This window comes from Sparus aurata, chromosome 24 (genome assembly GCF_900880675.1).
Source record: "Sparus aurata chromosome 24, fSpaAur1.1, whole genome shotgun sequence".
NCBI classification, from domain to species: Eukaryota; Metazoa; Chordata; class Actinopteri; order Spariformes; family Sparidae; genus Sparus; species Sparus aurata.
In genome coordinates, this window is record NC_044210.1 from 2,935,472 (window position 1) to 2,951,709 (window position 16,238).

Below are 16,238 nucleotides of genomic sequence, written 5' to 3' on the forward strand. Positions count from 1 at the left end.
AGCAACCTTCTCTAACCTTCTGGCCACCACTGACCCACTTACTTACTATTATAGTCTATCTGCTCATTATTTTCTTAATGGATTAGGCAACTTGTCTGTTAAAAATACGAGCTACTATCATGAAACCTGTGGTGACGTCTTGTTTCATTCAAACAACAGCTGAAATCCCACGGATATACTGTGTGTTTATGATAAAACAAAGAAAATCTTGTCTGGGGGAAATTAGTTTGCATTTATCGATATATTAATGAGTCATATTTTACAGTATCTGTTGCCCACAGCTGCTTTATGCCGAATGAAAGCTTCTCCTTTAGTTTCTTGAAATCCCTGCAGCCGTCTGAAGGCAGCGGGACACATTCAGCGTGATGATGTGTCTGCAGCCTCTCATTTGAGTGCAGTGCTATTCCACACAGATGGTTGCAGTGTTAACCTTGATTGAATGGCATGCAAACAACATCACCCTACTCCGGAGTAAGCACACACCGTGCACCAACAGACTGGCCGGTTATAGCAGAGCATTCTGCCTGTTATGTGAGAGATGTCGGATTACCAGAGTTTATTAATCCTTTGCGTCACCGCCTTAGTTCCAACTTTTCATTTAAAGTTGCGTTTCATATTTTATTCCAAAATGTATTGCAGTGCAAGTTCTTCCGTATCACAAGAGTTACAAGATGTGGCCATTTACAGCAAGAGATACAGTACAATTAAAAGAGAAATGGCAATCGTTAAACCAACTTCAACAGACTATTATAGATGATTATAATATTCCTCTGTTGCAATTATACTAATTCACTTTTAGAGAAGACCACACCACACAAACCAATATGGCAGCCCTACCATCGTGTTCTTGTTTACACATGTGCCATATAAAATAGGGCCCTTAACCATCTTCTGACCTTTATCTTCTGATGTTCAGGCTGCAGGCTTAGGCAGTTGTGATTCTTTTGTGTATTTTGCGACTTGTAATTTGTGACGCTCTGACTCTTTTATCTACACACTGATGTTTTCCTGTGATTGCTTGTTATCTTGAAGTGACATTACGCAACTTTTCTTACCTTTTTGATGTTACAGTGTCTTGTAATAGGGTGATAGTGTATCTGTCAAGGCCACTGTGTCTTGTATCATTTGTTTCTGCACCATGTAACTTCAGTGAGAGGGTAGCGTTACATACATGTGTAGTTCGAGATCCAAGTTTTGAAGACAAAACATTGTCATGAGTTTGGTTTGTACATTATGTCTGACAAATTGTCACAGACCTGGGATTTGTATTTACCGCAGCGGTGTTGCACTCAGAAACTGTTTATTTAAACACACAAAGCGTAGAAGGCCAAATGCATCTTCTTACAAACAAATTTCCATATCCTTAGTGACAGGAGTTTGTATTAACTCTAATTCAGCTACTACTCTTCTAAAAAAAAGCTCTCTCTCTCTCTCTAGAGATGCTGATCGAGTGTGTAAAGAACAAGGATATGAAGAAGGTGAGTTTAATTTAAATCTGTCATGAATGTTTCAATACTCATCCATCCCAGATACGGCTTTGTCTTAAAGCTCCAGGCTACTTTGGAAAATTAACATCAGCTGCAAACCTGTTATTTCTCTACATTGTGACAACTTTCTCCCAAAACTTTGAAATGTAATATCAGTTTTCAGCTGTTCTTATTATAATTTTGACAACTTAGAATGGGGATTGGGGGTTAGATACCATATGTCATCATGGGTTGGCTTAGCACAGCACGGCTAAAACAGACCAGTGCTGGCCCATTGTACAACCCCACAATGTGAGAATTATTGGTATTAATTACAATGGATATAATTTAAGGATGGAAAGTGGTCACTCACCCATAGTGTAATGAAAGCATAGAGCACCTTTGGGTAAGTTGGTATGAATATCTTTTGTTTTTATCTGGACATTTATCAAATCAAAGAGCTTGTTCTGATGTCTGTAAGTGGTCCAAAAACTACATACTGTTTTACATCTCATATAACCGCCATTTCACCAAAAGCTGCAGGAGCTGCACCTGAAGGGAGCAGACCTCACATCACTGGACCTGTCAGGCTGCACTTTACTGCACCACGCCGTCAGCGCAGGAAGCAAAGAGATGGTCCGATACATCCTCGACAATGGTAACTGCAGCAATCCTTCATCCATTATGAATTAGAACTTACCGTATAAGCAAGCAGCAGGATGTAGATTCAATTCCGTACAGGGGAGCACACATCCTAACATGCTCAACATGTTCATGTTCAAACCAATGACTTCTCAGTAGTCATTACTACATTGTAATGTGAGTACTCAGTACTCAAAGGTCACACCAGACGCATCTTCAAACTTGTTGTGCTGACAAATCTGTTCATAGATATACATATCATCACCTAGCAAAGTACAAATGAGGCTTTCCTTCTCAATGTATTTGCATTTGACTTGTTGATAGTTCAACTTGCATGAAGATTAACAAATTGGCTGGTAAACCGAATCAGCATCCTCTTGCAAAAGTGCCGTACCAGTCCAGCAGTGGCATCGACATCCAGTTCAAAGGGTTTGGAGAGGTTGGGCGTGGCGAACAAAGGGGCGTGGTTTAGGACAGACACTTAGATTGGTCTAGGGTTGACCACAGTGCAGAAGTTATTGCAAAGGTCTCTCTTAACAGAAGGAATGGGACACTTTGCTATGACAGAAAATGTTTGCCTCTACAGGGCTACCAGGCCTCCTGAATGAGGTGACGTGGCTTTATTTTTTCAAATTCACATTTTGGGAAAGCAAGTAAACAGCTGATCAGAGATCTGCATCTGTTCCTCCTGAGTGGTGAACATAGTCATATCATCCAGTAAGTCATTACAGTGAGTTAAAGCAATCAAAACTCTGCTCATCAATCTTATGTGTGGTTAGGAAAGCAGCCATTCCTGATGCACAGTCTGTTAATGGTTCTTCTAAATAGCTTTTGAGCAAGTCTATCTTGCTTCTGCATTTCCTTAACAGAGTTCAGTTTTAAACTGAGGGTAACCATCAGATCAGCCTCCCGAAGGCACATAGCTGAATTATAAATAAAGCGCAGCCATTGATCTCACCACTTTATCAACCCAACCCTTTTCGCATTAAAGCTTTCATGAGGTCATTAACTTGCTGTCGGTTTGGGACAGAATCGCCTGGGTTTCTGAAAATGTGCACAGGCATGCATTGTTAACATTTGGACAAGACAGACGAGACGCAGGAAAATTTGCTATAAGTATTTTTTGAATGTCCACCAGTAATATTTAATTGCCTTGCCTTGTCAACGAAAACAAAAACATTCTATTCGTCATAGTTTTTATTATGAAATATGTATTTATAGCCCCCTGATGTCTCATCTGAGTCATAGAAAAAAGGTCATTGATGAACATGTTTGTTAACAAAATAACCCTGCTCAGTCAAAACAGCACCCCTGCTCCTGGTGGCTCCAAACAGAGAAATTCCTGTACACAAGTGCCTCAATGCTACTTCACAGTGAATAAACAATCATTTAAACACAAGTCTGTTATAACAATGAGAGGCACGGCGGTGAGCTGCAAAACTCAGCCGCTCTGACTGTCAAACTGGCAAGGCATTTGTAAGTTCTCATTCTCCACGTCAATGCTCCATCTGGAGCAGAAGGTCAGACTTGGTGCTGCACCAATCAGACTCCTCTGATTGTCAGATAGGAAGCAGGAGAGAGATGGGCACTGTCTCAGCAGGTGAAATTAATCCACATGGGACCACACACCCTTATTAGTATACACAGCAGAAACACTATAAAGAGGGCTACACACGATGAGGGCCTGCGGAAAGAACAAGCTTTAAAATGTATGTTTTAGCTCATGGTTAAATCATAAAGAAAACATTACTGACTGTATATAACAGAGAACAAGACCTCCACAGTCTTGCTCCCTACTGAATTATAAAGTATCACACTGCTTAGGTTCAATGGTACCACTTGTGCTGACTTCAGTAGATGTCTGTTTTGGAACAGCTGCATATGAAATACATGGTTGACATGTCACAGTTTGTTTTGCTCTCTACAGATATGAAAGTGAGAGATTACAACATCCACATTCCACTATGTGGCTGTAATAATGCATTGTTGCAGATGTAATATTTATGTACAGCTGGTCCTCATATCATGCATGAGCAGCACGTGTTGTGACGGAAGAGCTTGATTTTCATTTTGGCACCCATTTTAACCGGTTAAAGCAGCCACGATGCCTCAGTAACACAGAGGCTGCAATGGTGCATCATGTAGAGGTTCGGAGACTTGTCTATTTTTTCTGCATCACGCGTGCAGTTCTCAGTCAAAATAAACCTGAGAATGACCTGTGGACAGTCATATCGACTTCAAACCTGTTTCAATGAATGGGATTTCAATGAAGAATATACACAAGTGAAGGGCAGTCTTTTTCTGCTGTGCTCTTTTTTACTTTCGTTCTCTTGCGCTCTCTCTCTCTCGCTCCGAACCATCTTTATTGATCATTATCAAAGACGGACTCCATGTTGGAAGATAGGGCACGCAGTAGAAGTGTTGCAGCAGCAACGCGGTCTGTGTGAACAAACACACGTAAGCTGAAGCAGCTCAGCAACGCAGCGGTCATGTACCGCTCATGCACGTCATACTGTCCGCTTGTTAGATGTAATCCTTATTTTTATTATGACGTTCAGAGAATATGATTGTGGAGTTCAGTTATGGAGAGACAACGTTAATTGTGTTCACAGACAACCAGTGAACACAGACAATGTTGTTTACCACTTATACTCAACAACTTTGCTCTGGCTAACAGTTCTCTCCAGTAATTTCCTCTCATCTGTCTTGTTTTCCAGCTCCAAGCGACCTGCTGGATGTCACAGAAAAACTGCAGTAAGTACTTTCGTGTTTGTCTTTATCATCTAAACCACTCAACAATTCAAATATCAAAGCTGAACTTGAATATCTGCTTCTCCTGTAGAAAACGGGTATAATTGCTGTATCTGCTGCTGCTTTGGACGTACATAAGAATCAAACTTCTATAGTCCCACTTTCTAAAACGTTGGGTCTTTGACCATCTATCATTGGCCTGCTTCAACTAATTAGATTAACACTATACACTGATTTAAACTCCATTACGTAGAATTTGGCTGTGACCTCAATTAAATTTTTAAGGACATATAGGTGACACGGTGTAGCTGCGAAAATGTTGTGGAACTCTCAAACTTTGTCGTGTGCCTACAGCTCTGATTTTGTTCCACCGGGCCCGGGTCTGTCTATACATGCTGGGCATCCCAACAAGTGGACCAAATTTGAAAGAGAATATACATAAGCAACTAAACAAAAGCAGTGGGGCGCCTGATCATCAATGGTGCATGACTCCCAGTAGATGTCAGATGCTGTGATCTCATGCTTGTTACTCCCTCTCCCTCTCCCTCGCTCCCCCTCTCTGTACTCTGGACCACCAGTGGGGAGACGGTTCTTCATCGAGCTGCATCTCTGTGTCACAGGACCATCTGCCATTATCTAGTAGAAGCAGGAGCGTCACTAATGAAAACAGACCTACAGGTAGGTTCTGTACACACACACACACACATATGTATGCATGTGAAGTCCAAAATTAACAGCATACAATTTTGATTACATGCCCGAGCAGACAGCTGTTTCCTGTTTACCAAATGAAAAGAAAACACACAGATTGTAAAGAATGCAATTTTGAATAAAATACATACCATGTAGACTGCTTTGGTCTCATTATGAGATACCAGATCCATTTCATGTACTTTAAAGAACTGCTCTTGAAGCCTATACTCACAACATGCCTTATGTTTCACTCTTGTGTGCATCCTATTTGTTAAATAATGTTTGACTAGTCCATTAATGCCCTTGTCAAGAACATATCAAATATTCTCCACAAACACACAGCTCAAATGCCATTTATGGGGGTTGCTCTTACGTTTGTAGAGTCCTGAAAAGACAGTCTGGAGAGAAAACATGTGTAACATTTCCAGAAGGTTTATGATGGTACAAATTGAAGCTTCCAGTCGGCATCAAAAGCAGGATGCAGAACCGAGCTGAAATGACATGAGCAAGTGAACAATAATGGCTGCGAGTTGATGGGCAGCAATCACTGCCAATCAAACACGCCCAGACATATCTCTCTTTTTTGCGCTTAAGTCTGTTTTTAACTGCTCGACCTGACTGAGAAACATCACCAGGCAGTGGAAGGAACACTTGGAACACACTTTGAGAAACTCCAGAACTGGACAGACAGGGGTTAATCTGGAGTGGCAAGGCACCATGGGTGTCACTGAAACGCTGAAAAGATAGTGTTCAGCTGTTTTAAGTGCCTTTTTTCATGTCATCGATGCAATATATACTTTGACAAATGACAATATTTGATACCATGTTTGAAATTACGGGTATAAATTGACCTAACTTTGGAATCATAACATTTTAGAATTTTATGGGGAGATGAATATAACAAGGCTTGTGAACTGTGTGTTAGGCAAAACAATATCAAAGTCAATTTACTTCTGAAGGAGGTGGAACTACAGTGGTGCGTGTGTCCACCTGCTGTCAGTTAAGGTTCTAGCATTTGTTCAGGGGGCCTGCTAGATGCCTCCCCTGTAGGCTTTTCCAGAACTTCCAACCAGAAGCACACCCAGAACACGCTGGACTTATCAAATTACATTGCCCAACCGATCCTGGGAACCACCTTGGGAAGAGCCATGGAAGAGTTGAAGTATTTAGACAGAGGAATGTCTGGGCTTCTTTGCTTTGCTATCCTAACAAACACGACACTGTCAATAGATCTAAGATGACCATTCTGGACATAGCTAGTGGCCTCTGTAAGGACCGCTGTAAGGACTCCAGAACTCCACCGTGCTGCCGCTTGGAGAAAAATGGATGGCTTGACAACTCTGTAGACTAGTAGACAAGTAAAGGTTGATTGTAGTCATTGTAGCAACGAGGGCGGGGGGAATGGAGGGCTGGTCGGTCGGTCTGTCTCAACTATGCATCTTCTTTCATTTTTTGTTCAGTTTTCCATGGAGGTTTTAACCGTGTAGAAAAAAAAGCTCCCTAACAGGCTGGACTCAGCAGTGACCTAGATACAGGGAGAGGGAGAGAGAGGGGAGAATGGAGAGAGCTTGTGAGAGAGACAGACAGTAAGAGGGTGCAACGAATGGAAAGAGACAAATGACTCGAGAAGACAAGACTATGATTTTGACATTCGCTTAAATGTGCTCTGTTTTATATCTGCACTTACCTCTTAAAGTCTCTCTCTCTCTCTCTCTCTCTCTCTCTCTCTCTCTCTCTCATTCTCTCTCATTGAGTTCATTCAGTTGGCATCACAAAAGTCACCATATGACAATAGAAAATGAATAGTAAATAATACAATGAAATGAAGGAAAATAAAGTATCCCACATTGGAATATTGCTTTGTGACATGCAGTAACATTCTCCTGCCAGTTGTGCTATCATGCAGTCTTCATCCCTGATGGTTGTTAATTAGTAGGGAGAGTAAAACTCCTGGATTTCCTGGTTTAATCTAAGGCTGTTGGCAGCTCCTCGTGGTTGGCATGGATGCTGCTATATAGCATCAGTTATATCAGAACTGGAGAATATATTTCTTGAAAGAATAGCAGAGCATGGCACTGAAGGCTTTCCCTCATTGAAAAGATATTTTCACACTGCTCTGAACTGGCTTCAGAGTTCTTTTTCAGTTGGCTGTGAAAGATGGTGACAGACATACAGTCCCCTCCATAACTACTGGAACAGCGAGTCCAGCTCTTTTATCTATGCTGTACACTGAAAAGATTTGGTTTTGAAAAGATGAATAAGAGACAAGAAGAAGGAGAAAGAAGAGAAGAGAAGGAGAAGAAGAAGAAGAAGGAGCAGTCAAACTGAACTGTGTGTATGAAGGGGATTTAAAGGAGCAGTCCGTGGTTTTGCAGGTCAGGACTGAAGCAGTTTGGTTTTGGAATATCAGCATCCATGTCCATGTAAAAAAAACTTAGAAGATAGCATCTTTTGTTTGAACCCACCTATTTTTCAATGAGCAAATTTATTGGAACATGTGACTGACAGGTGATTTTTGTTGCCCGGGTGTGTCTATAATATTGATTATTCCAGCAAACAATAAATAGCGCTGGATGTCTGCTCTCAGTTTCAGCTTTGGGTTTTTCCCTTGCAGACTGCATTTATAGATAAATGGCTGTACAACATGAAGACCAGAGAGCTGTCTATAGGAGAAAGCAAGCGATTGTGAAGCTGAGAGAAGATGGAAAATCAATCAGAGCTATTGCACTAACATTAGCCACAGCCAGTACAGCCATTCAGAATGTCCTGATGAAGAAAGAAACCACTGATGAAATCAGCAGTAGACGTCCAACTGGTAGACAAAGGAAAACATCAGCAGATCGTGACAGAAACATTGTGAGAGCTGTAAAGGAAAACCCTAAAACAACTGTCAGTGACATCACCAACAACCTCCAGAGGGCTGGAGTGAAGGTAACACAATCCACGTTCACAGAGTCAATCTCCACACTTCAAAACCTATTGGGTCTGTATTTTACCTGCTGAAGAGGAGACTGAAGGGAGAAACCCCCTGAAACAAACAACAACTGAAGGAGGCTGTGCTGAAAGCCTGGAAAAGCAGCACAAAAGAAGAACGCAAAGGTTTGGTGATGTCAGTGGGTCGCAGGCTTGATGCAGTTATTGCAAGGGAAGGATTTGCAAATAAACATTAAGTATTATCCACTCTAATCTATTTTAAGTCTACCTGCTCCTATACTTTTGCTCACCTAAAAATGTGCTGTTCCGTTACACATAATGCTATCTTCTGTAACAGATCTAGATGTAAATACCTGGAATTAAAAGATGCAACGCTGATCTCTTGGCTCATATTCTCTTATCTTTTGATGTCAAACCCAAATGTTTTCAGTGTACAGCGAAAGTAAAGGAACTGGCCTGGCTGTTCCAGTAGTTTTGGAGGGGACTGTATGGTACATCCAATCACCTGCTGAGATTTATTTTTTCATATGATCTGTCCTTGATCACCATGGGCATGAGCTGGCCTGTAAACTCACTATCACACACATTCTAGTCACAGCCGCTGGAACCTAAACACCACAGCCTTGTCAGCAGAGAAGAGAGGCTAGTCATTGTGGCAAGTGGGAAGAACAACAAAAGCCTGTTTTCATGTTAACAAGACTCGGAGTCTAAAGAGTCTAAAGCCCGGCGTTCATCACAGTGTGCAGCGTCAGACAGAAACAGCAGCATACTACTGCAAGACTCTAACAATGGAGAAATCATGGAAACTGAAAGACCACTGGCTTGTTTAGTTAGTTATGGAGTACATGTTATTTGGTCTTTAGATGTAGGTCCACTGCCGAGTCCTGCCTGAGGTTGGCCCTCCTGTGTTGGGCCATGCACTTACATTTTGAGATTGTAAATCAGCAGTTAAAATGAGAGACATTTCCTGTTTCTGTAATTCTTTATGTTTCTTCATCAGGGTGATACTCCTAAGAACAGAGCTGAGAAGGCTCACGACGCTGAACTGGCAGCCTATCTGGAGAACAGACAGCATTACCAGATGATACAGAGAGAGGACCAGGAAACGGCTGTCTGACACGGTCGAACTCTTCGAGGCCAGGACGAGGGACGAAGAAACGGCTGTGCTCTTCCTCAGCTACATGAGGCTGACACCAGCTCATTTAGGCCTGTGTGATGGGAGGACTGGTACACGGACTCAAGTTGACCACTGACACTTTGTCCTTCCTGGAAAGCACGAAAACTAAGAATGAAGCTGTGCCAAATCTGATCAATAAACATTTAATACTGATTATGACAGTGATCGTGATGATAGCAATGACAGAGGTGTATGTTGATCAGGAAGCAGATTAAGATGAAGATTATGAGATGTTCGTTGAGTCATTCCGTTTCATTTTTGAGTAGCTATGTAATAAAAGTGTTAGTAAAATCAAGAAGATAGAAACAGCCTTTGGGTGATCAGAATCTTGTTTGTGATTTTGAATAGCAATCTGGGGAGTTAACTTGGACTTGGGAGTTTTTCCTCTTCAAAACACTTTCATACCAGAAAAATTGAAAGGACTCCATTGTCGCTCAAAGTGACCATCTACCATTAATTATTGATATGAAGATGTTTCTTGGTCTCAGATTTGTCTCAATCAGTATCAGACTTGTGTCATGGTTAAAAGAAAACCTCAGGAAATGTAGTTTATTTCATACGCCCACAGATTTCAAACAACAGAGACTAAAACTGTAAAGCCTGGTTACAGTGGTTACTGTTGGAGGCTGCACTGTGCATTACACACCTTACAACAAATGTCAGACTTTTGAGGCTTTTAAGAAAATGTGAGACGTTTTTATTGAGGAGGAAACTATGAAATATCTCGTGTGAGCAGTGTACACATTGAGTAGGGCTAAATGGAGTTTCAAGTAGATCTTTTTTGGGGGAGAAATTAAAGCAAAGTGGTGGGAAAAAAGTGAACCACGCGGACCACGACTATCCACAGCTAAGTTCATCTAAATCCGAACATATGCTTTTGAAATATCTTGTCTTGAACCAAAGCGTTGAAAAAGGTATTCATGAATATCAGTATCAGGTTTCATGACTATCTAGTAGTTGTCAAAAGAACTTGTTTGGACCAAAGTGTTACTACCATTCCCCTCTTTGCTAGTTGAAGTGAAGCTCTGTAAATATTTGACCATAAATGCCATTATCACTCATGTTAGCCTGCTGTACTTATTTAACAGTTTTGTTTGGTCTTCCCTCACCCATAAAACATCATCAGTATATTCTCTGACAGTGTGCTATGACAAGGATCCGTTCTACAAACTGATCGTCTGTTTGCTTTTTCTCTCAACTCTACAGTAATACAGTACATACATGCCTGAGTGATCACAGTGACAGTTATTTCAGTGTTCGCAGTTAGCATTTGCATATTGTGAATATTATTTACGGTTCGTTTTTTTTTGTATAAAGTGTTTTTGATCATTTGAATAATCTGCCTCAGTGTGAGATCATGCACAGTGCTGAAATGTTACTTCATCGCAGAAGCCTGGAAACTGTTCGGTAGCAGGTTTAGACTTCAGAGTTCAGTCGTTCAATTATTCTGACTCTCTTGACACAGACATTTGGGAAAAAAGGGGATGTGCCAGGCTTAACCGGAGAATTCTCGCCCCCCTTTAAAGGTGCATCGTTGTAGCCCTATGAACTGACTGAACATCGTGATCCTCGGTGTAGCGATCTATGCTACGTGCAACACATCCACAGCCGCAGTCCAGGAGTGCTATCAGACACATTTAAGATCATCCCCTCATCCCTCTGAAACTGCCTCCTTCCTCCCTCCACATTGAAAGTGTTCCCACCGGACGAAATGTTGGTGGCTGATTATTCAGCTTGGAATACTTCAACTTACAGTGTATTGCAAATTTATCTCTACAAAACTCTACTTGACAAATAAGATCCGTAGTAATTTTGAGAGAAAAGAGAAAGAGAGCACTCTGTACTAGACTCTGTGCTCTGACCCAGGATCAGCACCCTGGACAGCACCACAGCTCCAGCCTGTCTCTTCAGCCCTGACAATAGTGTTCATGTAATGCATGAAGTTCATTTGTGGCTCGGGCCGGGTACAGGTTGTTGATAAGCGCATACTGTATCTGTGGGTAGTGCAGACGGCCCAGGTTGGCTCTCATAATTGGTCAGGTTTGGGTTTTTAAAAAAGCCCAGACTGGCACATCACTGCCAGCTAGACTGAACCTCTGAGGTCAGCCACTCAACTAGGGTGATCACCAAAAGTGCTCAAAACTCTATAAAAAACAAATAACAGAATTAACTGTTAACAATATATACAAAGCTCACTCTGCTAAATGATGTAAGTAACTGATGTTACCCCTTTCACACTGACACCCACGAACATATGGCTTTTGTGTACAGTGTGAATGTGTACAATCAGGATTTGCTCCGAGGTCAGTTGAACCTCTAGTAGTCAAGGGTATTTATCATCTCTTATGAACTCAGCTGGGATGTAAATGAGACACCTGCGTGAACACGGTAATGTATTTTCTTTGAAGCTAAGGCCATTGGCTTGTTAATATCTTCCCATCCGTCTCCGTCAAGCAGCGATTGATTCATTGTTTAGTCGGTGCTGAGTTCAGGTTAGTCTTAAAGAGAGACTGAAGTTAGAGAAAAGTTAGAAAAGTAACCAATGTTTGTACCTTCAATAAGGTCTGATCAGTACTGCACATGCAGAGGTCTCATTCTTAGCCGCTACCATTATTAGCTCTGAAAAAACATTGTGTCTAATTCACAATATTATTGATTTAGACTTATCAAGCTAGTTTAACGTCTTCTGGATGTAGTCTGATGAGGTGTATACGCGCTTATTTTGGTGTGAAAGGGGGTATAAGGGATGAAAAAGCACTGTGATCACTAAGACTGGGGGCAAAGGTTATGTTAGTCTACAGTTAGAGGGAAGTAAAGAGACAAGCAGCCTGTGAAACGGATACACTACACTGTGCATGGAGAGAATTGCAATTTTTCTCACATCAACAAGTTGTGTTCATGTGTTGGAAAGTGATGATTTTCTGGTGCCTGTGCTAAAGACTTGCATGTTTGAGGTGAATTTCTGGGCTGGAATGACTTTACACACCATTTAAGCAACATGTTCATATCAAAACAACAGCTCCATGATACAAGCAAAGTTTAAAGCTGAAACTGTGCAGAATCAGTATTTTGCTGTCTGTAAACGCACCGTTCAAAGTCGGCCCCTGCTACCTTGCTCAAGGGGCGAGACAGAGAGCAAGCAGAGGTTGAGCGAGCTAGAGTCAGTGAGGAGAGGGAGCGTTGTTAGGGAGAACAAAGCAGCGAATCAGAGAAATAAAATGTTATTTTCTGATTGTTTCACGGTGGGTAGGTTTTAAAGAAAACACCCCCAAACCTCAGCAAACCTTCCAGATTGTGTTTGAATGCAGTCAACTGTTTGCCTCTCTGCTCTGCTTCTGTGTGTGCGTGTGTGTGTGCGTGTGTGTGTGTGTGTGTGTGTATGTAGCCTCATCCTCTGACACACAGACCTGTAACTCTTCACAACAGACCGAGGGCAACTGGCTGGAACCCTGCTTCACATACCTTTAAATCATTTGTCAGCAGGAGGATTTCATTTTAAAGGTCACGTTATCATATTGTGCTCTGGAAGTGCACATTCTGTTTTTTCCTTTTCTATTTATTTTTTTTTTACAGCAACTTTTTTTTCTGTGTGTGTGTGTGCATGTGTGTGTGTGTGCGCGCTTTAGATAAAAAAAGAAAATCAAATGTCCATATTTTATTAAGATTGTTAAAGTGAAGTTAAATCAAGTCTCAAATAATGTGTGATTGTACTATTTCATTATGTTGAATTTGAAAGCTTTAGTCACTTGTAAAGGTACAGTACGCACTCACTCACTACAGTGCTATAAAGGAACAACTGATTCCCAATTTCTCTTTCATTTATGATGTCTTGAAGTTGTAGTGTGAGCTGTGTCGAGTTCAGCTTCAACACTGAGCTGTGAGGAAAAATGTTGGATGTTACCAAAAAATTAAACATTAAACAAACAAAAAAACTCCATCCTATGTATCCAGCTTATACATTTACACCTGTATTAAGTTTTTGGGGAATCTGGATGAATAACTATTTTCACTCTAAAGTAAGAGTGAAAAAAAAAATCAATTTGAATTGAAATAATTTGATGAATTATACATAGATAAATGAGACGATAGACCGACATATGTGTTCAATAATGTGGTGTGTTGTTGTTAATGTTAAGGCATATGCACATAAAATGAGTCTCAACCTGAACTAGCCCAGTACCAATCCCCATGCAATAACCGATCACATTCTGTATTTGTTGCATACTTTCTTGCCAGCTTTTCTCTCAGGTTTTATATATGATGGCTTTTACTGACTTTAGATCAGGGATTGGCAAGTCTAAACTATCCTATCTTGCACAAAAAATAAAAGGCTGATTTAAGAAATGTACTGGTGCAAGCAGGATCAAGCCAATGCTGCTTTTATTTTATTTACCGACTTTTTGTTCCTTACAGTGGATTTCACATGCTTCCTGAGGGTGTTTAGAATCTTTGTGTGAGAACATTGTAAGCACAGCATTTGGTGTTAGTATTGGTTTAACTGTGTTAGTAGCTGTGGTCGACTAAATGCATCACATGTATGGGGAGCCAGGGCGAGAACGCAGCCGTGGGTCGTTTGGACGTTATGTGCATCTTCAAACATTTTCCCACTCCCATATCCTCGACCTAGAAAGCCAAGCTAATAATGATACCATCTCTTCTGTTAGCTGGTAAATATAGTAACAGCTAACGCTAGCGGCTCATGGCTCACCTCTCAGTGCAACCAATTCACATCATTGACCCAGAGTGCTATGCGCACGTAAGTAATGGCAGCCTCTGTAGATCAAAATGTATAAAACTTTGAAAATATTAAAGTACTGACAATATTTCATGTGTCTTCAACAACACATTTTAGTATGAGTTAACAATTAGGGCATACTAATGCCTATAAGTCTTCACAGTTGGGTTTCCTTTTAATGAGTATAATGCCTATAAACAGTATTCGCCCCCTCGGATGTTTCCCCTTGGATAGCTTTTATAAATTGAATCATTGTCAATGTAGAAGAAGATATTCAAAGCAAAAAATGTACAATACTTTGAAACAATACGTTCATTTCAAATTGAAATTCAATAGGAGTTCAGCCAGTTGGTGCTAGTAGTCTCATAATTAGTGTGCATTAAATGTGTATCCGGTGATTGTAGTGTAAAGTCATCTGTTTCTGAAGGTCCAGTCACATTTTAATCAGTATTCCTGGCTACAATTACACTATGAAGACAAAAGAACACTCCAAGCAACTCCATGAAAAGCTTTTTGAAAATTCAGGGGATGGATACAAAAACATTTCCAAGTCACTGAACGTCACCTGGAGTTCAGTTAAATCCATCATTAAGGAATGGAAGGAATATGGCACATGTGTAAACCTGCCTAGAGCAGGCTGACCTCACAAACTGAGTAACTGTGCCAGAAGGAGACTAGTGAGGGAGGCCACCAAGACACCTGTGACTACTCTGAAGGAGTTAACATCTTCAGCAGGTGAGATGAGGGAGACTCTGCACACAACAACTGTTGCCTGGGTTCCTCACCAGTCAGAGCTTCTTGAGCGAGTGGCAAAGAGAAAGCCACTGTTGAAGAAAGCTCATTAAATCTCAACTAGAGTTCACCCAAAGACATGAGGGAGACTCCAAGGTCAACTGGAAGACAGTTTCTTTGGTCTGATGAGACAAAAACTGAGCTTTTTGGCCATGACACTAGACGCTATGTTTGGCAGACACCAAACACTGAACATCACCACAAACACACCATCCCGCCGTGAAGCATGGTGGTGGCAGCATCATGCTGTGGGATGATTCTCAGCAGCAGAAGGCTTGTAAAGGTAGAGGGTAAAATGAATGCAGCAAAATGTAGGGAGGTCCGTGAGGAAAGTCGCTGACCATGTTTCCATTTCTAAAAGCAACAAAAGGGAAAAACATCCAAGGGGGGAAATTTTTTTTTTGCATTGTATACCTTCAATCCCAACTTTTCTTAGTGCGCTTTATCGAACAGGCCCCAGCTCAGGTAACTGAGTTTGTACTGAAATGACAGTTCTAAGCCCGAGAATGCACACAGACACAATTGGATCTACACAGTGTAGTGCACCAACTCCACAGAAACAAGTTTCTTTCCTCGTTCAGAAATTACAGCAAGCAGCAAGAAACAATAACAGTGGGAACATGGGCTGAACTTAATAATAAGCCTTCAAAAACATGATCGGCACTCACTGTCAAAAACCTGGATCCTGCTAGAATGATATCTGTATCTCCAGAAAAACAAAGAATAAGGTTTCTCAGGTTTCATTTGAGCATTATATCTGGAATATGATCAAAACCAAGATAAGACTCAAACTGTACATGTGAACACAGTCATCCAGGTTTTTTTAACTGAGTCAGAAACCAGTTACCACCCACTACAGGATATGAAACATGAACATGGCAGGTCACACATTCTCTGGCACTGATCATAACATTTATTCTGAGGATACGTTTTTTTTTAGAAATGTCTTTTATTTGCTTTGCCACATGACTGGCAGCCAGTTATATGATGGCATAACTGGTCTATAAAAGAGCTTTGAAAATGTATATTGCATCACTGAACAAAAAAA

General features: G+C 41.0%; 1 protein-coding gene across 6 annotated transcripts in view; it reads left to right on the plus strand.

Moving 5' to 3' along the window:
• dgkza (diacylglycerol kinase, zeta a) overlaps positions 1 to 13,204 on the plus strand; it is a 109,213-nt gene extending 96,009 nt beyond the window's left edge. For all 6 annotated transcript variants that reach the window (XM_030409609.1, XM_030409608.1, XM_030409603.1 and 3 more), the window contains 5 exons: positions 1,438 to 1,478; positions 2,004 to 2,124; positions 4,826 to 4,862; positions 5,438 to 5,537; positions 9,487 to 13,204. In XM_030409609.1, the coding sequence (XP_030265469.1) occupies positions 1,438 to 1,478; positions 2,004 to 2,124; positions 4,826 to 4,862; positions 5,438 to 5,537; positions 9,487 to 9,603 (416 nt within the window). In that variant the 3' untranslated portion in view covers positions 9,604 to 13,204. The remainder of the gene's footprint in view (positions 1 to 1,437; positions 1,479 to 2,003; positions 2,125 to 4,825; positions 4,863 to 5,437; positions 5,538 to 9,486) is intronic.
• Positions 13,205 to 16,238: the final 3,034 nt, after the last annotated feature.